This window comes from Notolepis coatsorum (assembly GCF_963971535.1).
Source record: "Notolepis coatsorum genome assembly, chromosome: 17".
Taxonomy (NCBI): Eukaryota; Metazoa; Chordata; class Actinopteri; order Aulopiformes; family Paralepididae; genus Notolepis; species Notolepis coatsorum.
Genome location: NC_140181.1, coordinates 62,629,353 through 62,645,008, shown reverse-complemented (window position 1 = coordinate 62,645,008; position 15,656 = coordinate 62,629,353). Strand labels below are relative to the sequence as shown.

Here is a 15,656-nt window from a genome sequence, read left to right as displayed (position 1 = left end):
AAATACAGTAAGAATCACTCACAATGTTACCCTGATATAATATAAAAGTAGGCCACATGAGAATTTGTATCTGAATCTTAAACAAGCTCATCTTTAAAAGGAATTCAAAATGTGTTCTGACATTGCTTCTGTATTTTTCCTATTACTTTCTTTTTGTCCAGAACCTAAGCTATTGTTTGGATGTGCGTACAGTATACACCCTTTTTTAAACTTCATATTATTATCAAAATGAACTCCTAAAACCCATCACTTCATTGAGTTTACTGAATAGAATTGTTAATATTGCCATACTAATTACCCACTGAACTAAGACCATCCTATTGATTAATACATCAGTTACAACACTTATTACTAATGCACCTGCTGATTAGGAATCCGCACATAGATTTGAATGAGGTTGGAGTTGTGTGTGAGCATTGTGCATTTGTGTGGATCAATTCATTTTAATCAATTCAAGATTCTGATTTCTTCTAAATTAAGGCGCAAGATGGTTGCCATATCCAACCTATTAAAAGATTATTCACAATGAACGCTCTTCTCATGTGCAAATGAACTGCAATTTCTATTTACATTTTGAATCAATTCAATCAAAAGTGAATCAAACCCAACCCTGTACTATTACTATTATGTTGTATATTATGTACTACTCTGGTAAATGTCTTATCGCTGTCTCCTGCCACCCCTCAGTACCGTGGACCCAGCATGAGTTTGATCTGGCCCAGTGGGCCTTCAGGAAGTGGAGGTACCACCAGTTCACCTCCCTCCGCGACCAGTTGTGGGGGAACGCCGTCTACCTGAAAGAGGCGAATGCCATCAGCGTGGAGCTGAAAAAGAAGGTACCTGATATCCTATCCTATGTATTGGTATGTAGTTAAGAATCCTAATACTCCCAAAAAGATTTCTATATCAAAGAGTCTTAGTGGTTAAAAGGAGATCTGTTCCAAAACGTTATACCTGTGCACTGCTGCTGTACTCACACCAGTGTCGGGGGGGCAGTTCACTTCCAAGTAAATCAATACAGAAAATGGACATGTAAGCTGCAACTCATTTGGTAATATGATAAAAATACAAATATCCTAATAAAATGACAACCTTCTCACTTTTAGTCTCAAGTTGTTGTTGTTTACTTTCTGTATTGACAGGATTGTATGACTTTGAACTCTGTTGCCTTTACTCAATTTATACCAACTACTGCTTTAGTACTTATGATAGCATGTACAATAATTCTGTATATACTGTACATATATATATATGTAACAGTCAACAGATGGTACCGTGAGGCACAGTCACGATGGACTTCAGGTGTTGTGAAGTGACTGTGGCGAGTAGCGGTACTGCAAGTTAAACTCACTCCCCTTAAAAAGACACATAGACACGTTACCAAGAGTAAATTCACCTTTTGGTATAGCGGTCTGTGCTGTCGCCCGTGGTGCGGCAGACCAGGGTTCGAAACTCGCTCGGGCATCGAAGTTAACACAACGCAAAAAGGTGACGATATCAGCCCTGTTACCTATCTGTCTGTACATACCTGCACATAACCCTTTTACATATCTGTAGATACTATATCTCTACATATCCCTTACCTACTCTTACTAGTTACGCTGCTGGCCAGTATGACTACTACCATACTGTCCTTATACCTCTATCACTGTACATATTATACTACAACTCTGCAACTCTGTACACACATCTGATTAGCACTACACTCAGTAGTACTCATTTGTATATTTTGTTTGTACAGTGTCTTTTCGTTTCACTGTACTTGTGCTGTATGATGACAATACATTTGAATCTAATCTAATTGAAAATGAATTGAACCCAGCTCTGACTAACATCTACAGAAGCGCCATTCAACAGGAAACATAATATAATGTTTCTTTGGCTGTAAGCCATCATGACGTCTGCTGCCTGGAATCTTAAACACACACACACACACACATACACACACACACACACACACACACACACACACACACACACACACACATACACATACACATACACATACATACCCACATGACGTCACTAAGGACACTGCAAGGTTGATTAGGGTTTCTAATCAGCCGAGATGGGACGCACATGCTCTAAATGACAAGACTTTCTACTCAAAGCAAGTGTTAGAGAAAACACTGAAGCCAATTCTTTAAATCATCCAGGCTGGGTTGTGATTTATGGTCAAAGATGAACAATTGGAACGTGATATAAATCAAAGGGGCCAGTGGCCCGAAAGCAGTCCGACTGTTACTGGTCTGTTATGATCCATCTGATCCATCCGGAGAAGCGTGTGATTTATCTTCTGATTATAGATGTGTCGCGCTGTAGGGGGCGGTGTGATGAATGTTTGAGAGGGCTTCGTCTGTGACATGTTGTTTTCAAATGCCTTTTTTTTATTTATCTTTGGTTTTTCGAGCCCATCTGTTATTTATATGCTAGTGTTGTTCTTCAGTTTGAACCTATTACGTTCGACGGACACTGGACACTGGCCAGAGAGAGCAAAATGGAGGACGGTATAGATGTCGATGACCTTATGACCTTGGTGTGTCCGCGGGGGAGTAAGAACTCCACGCAAAGCCATAAAGTGTTTTCTCTGGATTTTGATCATGTGATCAAGAAAGCGGCATCTTAAAGGGGCATTTCACCTGTAATTCATCAAAACTCTTTTTGGCCCAGTGTTCACTGTTGTTGATTTTACAAGATAAGAATAGTGCTCCGGTCATTAGTCTAGTTGATATTGGATGTAATCCTTTGTTTTGATTTGCTTTCCTAAAAAATTATACACCGTTATAGCACAAGTTACTGAATCTATATTTTTCTAACGTTGTCCCTCCATAAATTGTTGCCCTCCATACAACTGTGCTATTATTTCCTGTTAAGTGATCTCACTGAACTATGATCAACACAATACAACGATTTAATATCGAATGACATACAAGTGTAAATTCCAAAAGAAATTCTCTCAGTATCTCGCAAAAACCAAACGCATTTGTGCAAGACTGTTTACAGTTTGTTTATCCAATCCAATCCAATCCAACTTTATTTATATAGCACGTTTTAAAAACAACAAAGTTGACCAAAGTGCTTCACAATCAATCAATTCACTACAGTAAAAAACACATAGACTAATCACAATAGAATGCACACAGAACTGCAAACAGATTATGGCAGCAGACTGTAAACAATTTTTAATGCTAGGGAGAACAGATTAACATTGGGAGCATTGGGGCCAGCCTAATGTGGGGAGGCAACTCGTTCCAGAGTTTGGGGGCTATAACTGCAAACGCACCATCCCCCCTGTTCTTTAGCCTGGATTTGGGGACAACAAGCATTTCATCATAAAGTATTCTGTATTTTGTTGCGACAAATAATAAACAAACTTGAGGAGGGACTAGTCAGCAGACCTCAGAGACCGTAATGGGGTGTAGGGGTGCAGGATCTCGGTGAGGTAGGGTGGGTGACAGACCATTCATTGTTTTATAAGCAAACAACTGGATCTTAAAATGTATCCTAGTTTATGTGTAACATTGTGTACAAGACTGTTTACACTTTGTTTATGTGTAACATTGTGTACAAGACTGTTTACACTTTGTTTATGTGTAACATTGTGTGCAAAAAGAAAACAGCATTGTTCTTTAATGGTCTTTTCCTCTTTTCTTTTCCACCAGGTCCAGTTCCAGTTTGTGTTGCTGACAGACACCCTGTACTCCCCGCTGCCCCCGGAGCTGCTGCCCCCGGAGCCAGAGAAGGAGCGTGACTCCAGGCCGTTCCCTCGCACCGTGGTGGCCGTGGAGGTCCAGGACCTGAAGAACGGTGCCACTCACTACTGGTCCCTGGAGAAACTCAAGTAAGGACCTGTGACGGTTGGCTCAAAACACTGCTGGATTTTGTACCCAGAGATGATGTAGTGGGTTAGGACTTAGGACCCCCATATGCACGCACGCATGCACACACACGCACACGCACACGCACACGCACACACACACACACACACAACACACCACACACATTTTTGGAACAACATGTACCAGTCCCGCTGGCCTGGGATTGAATCCCACTAGAACATTCCGTCTTCCCCAGTCTCCCTTTCAGCCTTCTTATTGTCTCAACAAAACAAACTCTAAAATGGTACCAGATTTTGTTATACTTGGTGATATCGAGACTGCTTAATATTTTTAATTTGTTTATCTTTTTTTTATGTTTTTATTCCTTCATTGAAATCCCAAAAGGAGCTGTATATCTCTGTCTGTGTCTTAATGTTTTGTTGGTACTAAGAGCGCTGCAATGCCATTTGCAGGCAAAGACTGGACCAGATGAGAGAGATGTACGATCGCGCCGGGGAGATGGCCTCCTCCAATCAGGAAGACAACGACGGCACGCTCACAGGAAATGACCCGTTCTACGACCGCTTCCATTGGTTCAAATTGGTGGGGAGGTATGTAAACACAACAGCAGAAGAAAAACAAACAGAGATATAAAATTGATTGAACAAATAAGCCAAATATACAGTTTTGAATTCTATTGCTCTTCTGTCTGGGATGTTTGGGTATACGAGTGTTTATTTATCCACTCTGTGTAACTGACTACATTTCTTCCAATAGGAATTGTCAGTATCTGGGTGCTGTGAGATTTATGCTTTATTGTCCTCAAGGGGAAATTCCTTTCCACAGCACTGTACAGACAACAGTACATACACATACACAGCATTAGCATTTAGCATTTTTTGATTATATATTAGATTAGATTTAGATTATTGGATTATTAGATTATATATTGCATATATTTAGCATTTCGTTTTTTTCAGACTATATATTAGATTAGATTTAGATTATTGGATTAGATTATATATTATATATTATTGTAGGGCAAATATAACTGAGAGGGCATACATACCCTCATCTCGCACCTCGTTGACCATTATGCACATGTCCAGAGTTAATTATGTTATGTTAAGCATATTGATTTGTTATATTGTTTACACAGATTTTTACTACCTGTACCTCTCCTCCCCCATGCTGCTATGATGCCTGAATTTCCCCAAGGGGATCAATAAAGGAATATCTTATCTTATCTTATCTTACCTTACATACTCATACACATACACATACACATACACATGCACATGCACATGCACATACACATGCACATACACACACATGTCCAGCGAGCGCCTGGCAGCTCTGGCCGCCGGGATCAGGCTTTTCCCAAAGCAAGCCCTTCTGCAACTCAGTGTTCTGTACCTGCAGCCAGAGAGCAGATGAAAGCAGCTGGTTGTGTTTCTGTAGAGTGCAGTATGCTGCTATGATTCCTCAGGTGTCTGCAGAGTTTCCCTGAATCATTCATGAAACAGACTCGTTGTATTATTTAATCTCCCTCCATTTCATGATTCATTCTCATATCCACCGCCACTGGTGTATTGATACATTTTCTGCCATGTCCTAAGATCATGTCCTAAGATTGTGTCCTAGCCGGATCACGTCTTATATCATTTGTTTATATTGATATTGGTCACGTGTTTCCCCTTGAAGTTGTTTTGTGTTCCAATTGTTGCCCATATAGTTACATTTAAAAAGAAATTGTGAGAATCCTTTTATTAAATTTTTGTTTTTGTTTCATTTCATTATCATTTATCAAATGTCCTTTGTGTTTGCACAATTAAGTTGTATACCAAGAGTTATACTTTGCTTTTGTTTATGTTTCAAAAACAAATACTGTTAACATCTTCATCAGTGTTTGCTCCACTGTGTCTCAACAACTCTCACATGTTGTTCTCATCACTCCCACTTCCTACCAATGTACAGTATGTGTTAACAATAGCATAGCCGATATGTCAAAGTCAGCTTTATTGTCACCTCTCGTAATGTGAAGACATACAGAGAAATTAAATTGCGTTTCCCCCTTCCCACGGTGTATATGAAAAACAAGATCTAATATAACTATATATATACTATATAACATTGCTATATAGTATATGGATACTGTATCAATGTTATCTTGAAGTTAGTCCTCCTCCGGTTGACATTAGATGAGTGATAGTTAGTACTCTTAAGTAACATTTCACTGTGGTACAACAGTGTTTACAATGTTTGACTTTTTCAGTACACGTACCTGCCGTGACTTTGTTAGCTGTTGGCCTCTGACATTCCCTGCTCTCTGGAATGTGTTTGCATTTTTCCCACTCTCGTGCTGAACGAGATGTAGAAGTTGTTGTGCACAGATCTGGCATCCCAAAAAATGTCACACACTTGCTATAAGCAGAAGATTTTAAGAGGACCTCCTGCATGGTACAATGCTAACGTTTCACATATGTCTATTACATCAACTAATGGATGAGTATGGATGACAATTTGTGGAGAGTTTCTGTAGGCTAGGGAGGGCCTCCCCAGTTAGAGAGACTTGCTCAGGATAGAAGTACTGTAAGCCATAAATGTTCTACCAAACCCAAATATCTTTGAGCTACTTTTTATAACTCTATCCCGTTTTTACCTTCACTCGATTCTCGCCGCTACTCCAAAACCTCCTCTCCCCTCCCGCATCCCCAACACGCTCCCCTCCCCTCATCACACCTCCAGTAGCTCTCCCATCTTCCACGGCTGCGTCAACGAGCGCCTGGCCGACCGCACGCCCTCCCCCACCTTCTCCACCAGCGACTCCGAGATCACGGAGCTGGCGGATGAGCGGCAGAGCGAGATGTCAGACCTGATGGACGACGAGGCGTTCGTGGACGACACCAGCTCGGACGCCGGCACAGAGGAAGGCTCTGACATCTTCAGCGACGGCCAGGACCCCTTTTACGACCGCTCCCCCTGGTTCATCCTGGTGGGAAGGTTGGTGAAGCCGGGCCACGGCGTCCCCATGTAGTCCACACACAGGCTGGGACGGCAGGGGCAGTGAGAGGGGACTGGCTTGGTGTTTACAGATGACAGGATGTACTTGAAGTTGGTAGTTTATTTATTTATTTCTCACATGGCACTTGGTGTTGTTTTTTTTTTTTTTTTAACAATCTGAAATACGTGAGTAATACAAAATTGTAAGAGAGTTTGTACCACAGAGTGCTATCAGACAAATGGCTATCAATCAGAAAAGCACTACAGTGTCAACAACATAAAAACACTATTAAGGGGGAACGCTGAAGCATGGTGGGGGTTAAGGTACCTTTAATATTATTAGTATGTACTGGTTCATACCGGTATCATCATACACATTGCTATTATACATTTGAATAAAGTTGTATACGGAAGAAGATACTGGTCAAGTAAATTGCTTGGGTAGACTGTAGTTACACACACCAACAACTCCCAACAACACCAATGCAAACAAACCATGATCACCCTACATGTCATGATGCTCCCAGAACGTGGGAGTCCGAATGAGCGATGTTGTTGCCACGGCAACGGATAGAAAACAAGTTGATTACCTATTGATTTGAGAGAGAATCCAAAACATCCTCTGCAAGTATCTTCTCGGATGAATCAGATCCTCTATTCATCACAACTCTCAATGGGATGGATAGAAATAATTTTTAATGTAATACCATTAGTCATGCCTCTGTGTCGTCATACTTCTCTGTGTGAGTTATATCCAATTCTGAATGAATGGTGAAGGAATTGAAAAGCCAGCGTCCTCTCTTTCCTCCCCCGTCTCCTCCCAGCTTGATGTTCCATCCTCCCTTCACCCAGATCTACTGTATTAATTCCATCTGTCTGGTTAGGATTTGCTGTGTCTAATTTCATCAGCCTATCTGCCATTTTAATTTCTCTGTCATTTGAATAATTTTTTTTTGTTATTGTTTTCCTCGTTTGAACACTGTTTGACTTCCATTTATTCAATGTTTATTTGAAGTTGTATCTTTTGCTTTGCTTTGATGTCTTTTGCTTTTGCACTGTACTGGGAACGTGGGGAATATTAACGATAGATGGTAGACACGTAATCCTGATTGTTTGTAAATCTATTTAATTCATACATTAATAATAAGCAATACCAATATTGTACCAGCGATGCTATAACATTGGACATGGCGACACACTGTATCTTGTATCTAGTAGCCTTTTGTCCACAGTTGTGTAAACATCCAAGTCCCAGAATAAAACTGCAGATCAATATTGGTCTCGCTAGACTCCCAGTGCTGCCGGATTAATAGCAACAGCCAGCTACCTGCGTCACCATGACTTCAGAGATGTGGCAGAGTGATAGCTCTCCTCCGCCTTGGCCTTGGGAGAGAGAGGGGGGGGAGGCAGGCAGAGAGAGAGAGAGGGAGGGGGGAGGCAGAGAGAGAGAGGGAGGGGGGTGGAGAGAGAGAGAGGGAGGGGGAGGCAGAAAGAGAGGGAGGGGGAGGCAGAGAGAGAAGGGGAGGGAGGCAGAGAGAGAGAGGGAGGAAGAGAGTATGTGTGTCTGTGTGAGAGACTACAGCTAACGCTGCCACAGTAGGAAACATTAAGCCAGTCTGCTACTGCTGCTGTATCTCAATTGATCTGCCATTACTCCCTGTCATGTGTTTGCACTTAGAAATAAAGCAGATAGGGTTCTTGTTTTTATTCTTTATGCTGCTTAGATTTTTTTTTTTTTAAATGTCAGATGTTATAATGTCTGTTCTGTTTTCCACCATATGTTTCTGTTTGGTTTTGTGTCAGAATAAGCTTGTAGTCTAACATTCACATATTTGTCACTAATCTAGTACAATCTGTCAGCCTGTTGAGAGCTGTTCCCCACTGTCGTGATGTGAAGTCGGATGAAAACTGTTTCTGCTCTTATGTATATTATGGGATGCTTGAGTCATGGTGATGAGACCATGACACTAATGGGATTGACATCTTTCTATTACCACCCCTGTTAATTTGACTTCCTAGACACTTGTCAAAAAGCAGATGTCTGTGGTTTGCTGTATAGACGATTTTATTATAGTTGTGTGTGCTGCACATTAATTTCAAACAATAGCAATTAAAAGTACTAGTTGAAATCAAAATTCAACCAAAGGAAGACTTATAATTGATAATTTGATATCTTATATTGACTTTAGCTGAAAAGAATGCAGGGTTTGCTCCGAAGCCCAGCAGAATCTCTTCATCGATTTTCTCTCACTCCCTACTCCCAGAGCTTTTGTGTACCTGAGCAACCTGCTGTACCCTGTACCCCTGGTTCACCGTGTTGCCATAGTAACGGAGAAGGGCGAGGTGCGTGGTTTCCTGCGCGTGGGGGTCCAGGCTATTGCTGGTGAGTAACTCATGAGCCGCACTCGGATAAGGCTCGTCAAGTCCTCTTGAGATCTCACTGTGTGAAGAAGAATTGCTTTTGAAATGGTGCTCTTTGAGCATTCGTCCAGGAACAAAATGTGCTATTCAAAATGGGCAGGGGTAAGGTGGGTTTTAGGATGCAACTGCTTTAGTTTGCGCCGTGTGTGACGATGAGCGTTTGTGACACTAGGGGTGATTTTTCTTTTCTCCGTAGCTGACGAGGAGGCCCCGGACTACGGTTCGGGAGTGAGACAGTCTGGAACTGCCAAAATCTCCTTTGATGACGAGTACTTCAGGAAGGTAAATCCCAAGTCAGACGAGGACAAGTCTTTTTTTAAACTTGTCTTTTAGTATATTTATCTTTCATTATAGTTTTTATTTTTTAAACGTCTTTTGATTTAAAAACGACAAAGTCAGTGTCGGAAGTGAGAGCAGGGTTGTACGGCTTCTAGTTAGGAATTCACCTTGTACCCTCCATCTTGTTCAAATGTTGAAAAAGAATAAATGCAGTGCCAAAACCGTATTCTTTATTGATTCAATATTGAGTAAGCCATATTAAAAACATTTCCTTACACCTAGCAAGGTGGAGATTTGATTGACTGTTTCAATTCCCTCAAGGCAGCGTTATGCTAATCTCCTTCCTCCTCCTCCCCCGCCCTCTCTTCCTCTCTTTTTTTCTCATCCAATCAGAGTGACTTTTCCTCCACGGTGATGACCCACTCTGGCCTGTCCCTGGAGGAGCTGCGCATTGTGGAGGGTCAGGGCCAGAGTTCAGAGGTCATCACCCCCTCCGAGGAGATCAACAGAATCAATGACATGGGTAGGGCCTCTCCCCTCCTCTCACAGCCCCAGTGGGCAGATGGTCCAGGTGGAACGCATATAAGGAGGAGTGAAAGAAGGGGGGGGGGGGGGGGGGGGGGGGTAGTATAGTGGGTTTAGTTATGGAAATCCACATCTGTCTGGTGCAATTTCTACTTCACATATGATGTGCATGAAGATGCGGTAGGGATTACAAGAATGTCAAATTCAATATCTGGCCATTTTCAATACATGTTCACTACTTAATACATGTCCTAACCTTACCCTCAGAGTTGGCATCAATTCACTGTCAATCCACTCAACTTTAAAACCTAAATTGAGACTACACGATAAGAGTATTCATCATCAATCATTTCTCTCTAGACTGAATATTAAAAGCTTTTTCACAAGGTCTGCACTTGAGGTCCACGCCACCATTCCAAAGCTCTAATACCAAGAAAAACAACAGTTTCTTTAGACAAACTTCACTGTTGACTTCTGTTGTTGAATATTGCTTGTGTGCTCTGTTTCTGTCCAGACCTGAAGCTGGGTAACGTAGAGGAGACCAAGCTGGGTGTTGATGGTGAAGATGTGGCTGGTCTGCTGGAGGTGGGCAGTATCTTCACCTTCCGTGTGACGGTGCTGCAGGCCAGCGGCATCCTGCCCGAATACGCCGACATCTTTTGCCAGTTCAAGTGGGTTCACTGTCCTCAAAATAACCTCATACCCTGCAATAGAAATGATAGGAATGAGCAGACTGAAAATGTTATCTTATTAGATCAAACAGATGGATGTATATATATTTTATTATTGCCGATGGTAACAAGGTTTTCCGTTGGGGACATAATTAATAGTTCATAATAATCAAGTTGCTGCCTGTGTGTGTGTTAAAGAGGCACTATGCAATTTGTTGTATATTGTTTCATGTTTCAGTTTGTGATGCACACTAAAGAATCTGATAAGCTTTCATGTCAATTCTGTGAATAAAAACACAATTCCTGCTTTTAGCCTTTTTATGGGTATTTGTTCTTGTTCAGTTACACAGATATATCGTAGATAAAGTTTCTTGCGATATAGCGATTCTCGCACATATATTTGAGTATTTGTGATATTATCGTTATCGAGGGCTAAATATCAGTATCGTATCGTGAGTTACTCGTATCGCCCCACCCCTAGTGCTTGCTGTTATACGAGTGTATGTTTAGAAATGAATATCTGAGGAATTCAAAAGATATAGAAACATTGCTTGTATCGCATAGTCTGAAGTATAATGTGACATTATCTGACACGGTTTTCTGTTGTGCCCTCAGCTTCCTGCATCGCCACGATGAGGCTTTCTCCACCGAGCCTCTGAAGAACTGTGGCAAAGGAGCCCCTCTCGGTTTCTACCATGTCCAGAATGTACGTCTACTGCACTCATACACGTACAGACGGAAAAATGCTTGTTTAACAAACATTCCGATTGTTATCTTAATTTCTTTTAAAAACGTCACCTTGTTGTTTTCCGAACAGATTTCCGTGGAGGTGACTGAGTCCTTCATAGAGTATATTAAGACCAAGCCCATCGTGTTCGAGGTGTTCGGTCACTACCAGCAGCACCCTCTCCATCTGCATGGCCAGGATCTGATCAGGTCTGTTTGAATACCATCGCTCTAGGTCTACAAAGATGTGCCACTGAAAAAGTATTTTAGCAGTGGGATGCTGGTTAGACTGACTTCACGTATAATTTGTTTGCATCCTACTCTAATTACTTACAGTATGTAATGATGACTGAGTTCATTTGTTTCCACAGTTTTCCTACACCATCAAGAAAGTACTATCCCATCCCTATGCCTCTGTCTAAGCCAGGTAAGGGTTAAACATTTTTAAAACACAACACTGCAGCAAAATGTTCCATATCTCTCTCCATCTTTATACCAGTGTTGTTCTGTTTTGTCACAGTTTCTGTTACACCTGCATGCCTCATTTTTCCCTACTGTTTTCTCTTTTGTTTCTCGCTTCCTTTGGATTTCTTTCCTATTTCCTCATCGTGCCCCTGATATCTACCCTGACATTTACCCTAACATCTACCCTGAATATCCACCCCTAATATCTACCCCTAACATCTACCCTGATTATCCACCCCTAATATCCACCCCTAACATCTACCCTGAATATCCACCCCTAATATCTACCCCTAACATCTACCCTGAATATCCACCCTAACATTTACTCATAATATCTACCCCTAACATACATCTACCCCTAATATCCATCCCTAACATCTACCCTGAATATCCACCCCTAACATCTACCCTGAATATCCACCCCTAACATCTACCCCTAATATCCACCCCTAACATCTACCCTGAATATCCACCCCTAACATCTACCCTGAATATCCACCCCTAACATCTACCCCTAATATCTACCCCTAACATCTACCCTGAATATCCACCCCTAATATCTACCCTGAATATCCACCCCCCCCCCACACACCCCTGTCTCTCTCCTGTAATTTTGTGGCCCATGACCACCACACGGCCTCCACCAGACCACGCCCGTAAGATAGAGTTGGTGCGCTACCTGATGAGTGGCTATGTTAGCGGCCAGGTGCTGGACACTCTGTCGGAGCACGCTAACGCTCTGGCTTCCACCGCCGTGGCCAGCCTGGATGACGGGAGCGACCAGCTCTCGCACTTCCCCTTTCTCCCCCTGCCATTCTGCCACGTGGCCACTGTGCCTAAACACCACGGTTGGTACAGCACAGCCACTGGTGTAGCTAGGGCTGGGTATCAACAAAACCATGCCTCTCTGTGCCTGTCTTTTTGGCATGGATGTGGATTCTAGCTGTCAAAATGTTTCAAGAGAGTTGGATTCTTACAATGGACAGTTTTCTACTACTTTATTTTACAGTCCTTACTGTTTACATTAATTGACCATGGTCTGATTAATGATTTGTTATTTCAACACTATCAAATTTGAAGTCAGTATTGGAAGATATCTGATGGTACCCAGCTCTAGTAGTATTAGCTAGAGGAAGATAGATGTAGTTGTGTCATAGCTACTTGCGTAGTCTTGTGCTGTGCCTTTGTCATTGCTGTGTGACTGCAGGCTGTGTGTAGCTAGCGGTAGTTGCAGTCCCCAGTGGTTAGGTTTGCTGCAATGTGCTGCAGGTCTACTGAATATATAGGTCTATTCAACCCAAACCCTCCTCCGTCGCCGGCCTTGTCATGTGCCTAACTGACACAGATATGTAGAGTCTTAACTCATATACAGTCAAACAAATTATTAATCGTAATATCACTCTTTATCATAATTCATCCCCTGCATTTGACCTTTCCTAACTAATTAGGAGCAATGGGCACCCGGTGACCGACTCCAGTTGTAATTAAGGATGCTCCGATATTGATATATATATTTTTTTATGCTTTATTCAATCAATTGTATTACAAAATATATATACATATATATATGTACAGATGACAATTAAGAATTTTAAGACACATTGAAAGCAAAACAAAAAGGTTAAAGTGCCAGGGGACAAACTACATACTTCAATTCTATGTGTGTACTACGTCATGCGTCAGAACCACAAGCACCATGGCGGTAGATTCTTTTAATAATAAATAACAATTCAGTACATTTATATCTATGTGTTAATTTGTTACATTTTGTTTCACAAGTTAGGAAAGTAATGTTTTAACTTTAAGTCGAGCCTGGTGTTGCCTTGCACAAAAGAATGATCCCAGTCTCTTCCACACAGTGAGACATACAGTTTATTAATTGAACAATGGGTATCGGATCGGTACTCTGTATCGGCCATTACCCAAAGCCCAGGTATCGGTATCGGGACTGAAAAAGTCGGATCGGTGTATCCCTAGTTGTAATGCCAGTAACCTCGGTCAAGGGCAGCGGCAGGAATATATACCTAGCTATGCATGTCTTTTTTATGGTGTGGGGGAAACCAGAGTTATCTTGCGAGGCAGTGTGTAACAAACCATCTGCTGAATTCGGTTAAAACCGGAATACCTGGAGGAAACCCATGCACACACAGGAATAACATGCAAACTCGGGCGGCTGAGTGGCGCAGTGGGCAAGGCACTTGCCTCTAACGCAGGAGACGCTGGGATCGAGCCCAGCTCTCTGCGTTGCTACCGGCTGGCCGGCCGTTCATACTAACACAATTGGCAGATGGTGGGAAAGCCGGTGGGTGGGGATTTGACGTTGTGGACAGCGACTCCTACAGGTCGGTTGGGTGACGGCGGTGCGACAGAAGCAGGAAGTGACGGGGGCAGCGTGAGCCTCCCACGCGTTACTCTTCGCCACTGAGAGTTCGAGCTGCTGCGGTGAAAAGATGCGACAAGCTGCCTCCTCGTGTACCGGAGGGAACACGTGATGCAAGGCTTCTGTCCTCACTACAACCGACCTGTGGGAGGCATAGTCTAGCAACGTTCAAGACAGGGGAGGGAAGAATTGGATACACGAAATTGGGATGGGAGAAAAATAGAAAATGGGGAGAAAAAGTGTAGAGAAAAAAAAGAATAACATGCAAACTCCACACAGAAAGGCCCCCTGCCCGGGTTTGAACCTGTGAGGCAACAGCGCTAACCACTGCGCCACCTTGCCGCCCGCCTGGGTAACACTAGTCAGTTCACTAATGTGAGCCAGGGAACACTAATACACCATTAGTGTCAGAAAACAGAATATAGAGGCTCCACCACATAGTCCAATTACCTTTCATGCAGAATTCCATAATGCATGTTCCCTTCAAACAGATCTAGCGATGGCTCACTGCATATAGAATGAGCAGCGGTTTCTCAGGCATATAGAATGAGCAGCGGTTTCTCAGGCATGCAGCGGTTTCTCAGGCATATAGAATGAGCAGTGGTTTCTCAGGCATATAGAATGAGCAGAGATTACGTTGCTGCAACAGACAGACTAATCCTGATGTGTCAGACAGCGAGATGCCGTCTCTGTGTGCTGTATGTAATCTGCGATTTAGCTTCACATACTGTAATGCGTCACTAGGTAGAAATGTCGGCTTTGTACGTGACGCGTGCCTCTGTATCCTTCCCGCGTGCGTCTCTCAGCAATGGGGGGATTTAGGATGAAGAGATGTACTGGTTGGTTATTACATTTTCTGCAGGCTGATGAGCTAAATATCCGCTTTTAGGAGTGTATTCATATCGTTTCCTCAGGGGTTTTCATGTCAGTCAACATTATCTCCAGTCCAGTAAATATATAATGGAGCACATTTTGATCAGGGATTTTCTTTGTCCTATTTTCTTTTTTTTTTTATACATATTAGGGATGTCCTGATCACGTTTTTTTGCTCCCGATCCGATCCCGATCATGTGATTTTGAGTATCAAATAAAAAGAATGATTTGGGTCTGAGAGTGTGACTGGTCTGCCGTTCTGCAGCTGGATACTATTGGTTTGTTTTGGCAAAATTCTTCTGCTCTGTGTGACAATAAATAAATGAATGATGATATGCAATTTAAAACCAAAACTAAGGCCTCAGTATGAGTTTAAGACGTGAACATGGTCATGTTTGTTGAATAAAAAAAAAAAAGTCCGATCCCACGTGAAATCACGTGATCGGATAGGGACATCCCTAATACATATATATATATATAAATACCTGTCTCTTT

At 42.2% G+C, this 15,656-nt stretch overlaps 1 protein-coding gene across 1 annotated transcript in view; it reads left to right on the top strand.

Annotated features, from left to right (window-relative positions):
- kif1b (kinesin family member 1B) overlaps positions 1 to 15,656 on the top strand; it is a 142,304-nt gene that overhangs the window by 89,303 nt on the left and 37,345 nt on the right. Inside the window, exons 23-33 of the mRNA XM_084334128.1 lie at positions 162 to 182; positions 688 to 836; positions 3,663 to 3,841; positions 4,292 to 4,429; positions 9,086 to 9,204; positions 9,439 to 9,524; positions 9,915 to 10,044; positions 10,561 to 10,717; positions 11,333 to 11,423; positions 11,535 to 11,653; positions 11,815 to 11,870. Of these exons, the coding sequence (XP_084190254.1) occupies positions 162 to 182; positions 688 to 836; positions 3,663 to 3,841; positions 4,292 to 4,429; positions 9,086 to 9,204; positions 9,439 to 9,524; positions 9,915 to 10,044; positions 10,561 to 10,717; positions 11,333 to 11,423; positions 11,535 to 11,653; positions 11,815 to 11,870 (1,245 nt within the window). The remainder of the gene's footprint in view (positions 1 to 161; positions 183 to 687; positions 837 to 3,662; positions 3,842 to 4,291; positions 4,430 to 9,085; positions 9,205 to 9,438; positions 9,525 to 9,914; positions 10,045 to 10,560; positions 10,718 to 11,332; positions 11,424 to 11,534; positions 11,654 to 11,814; positions 11,871 to 15,656) is intronic.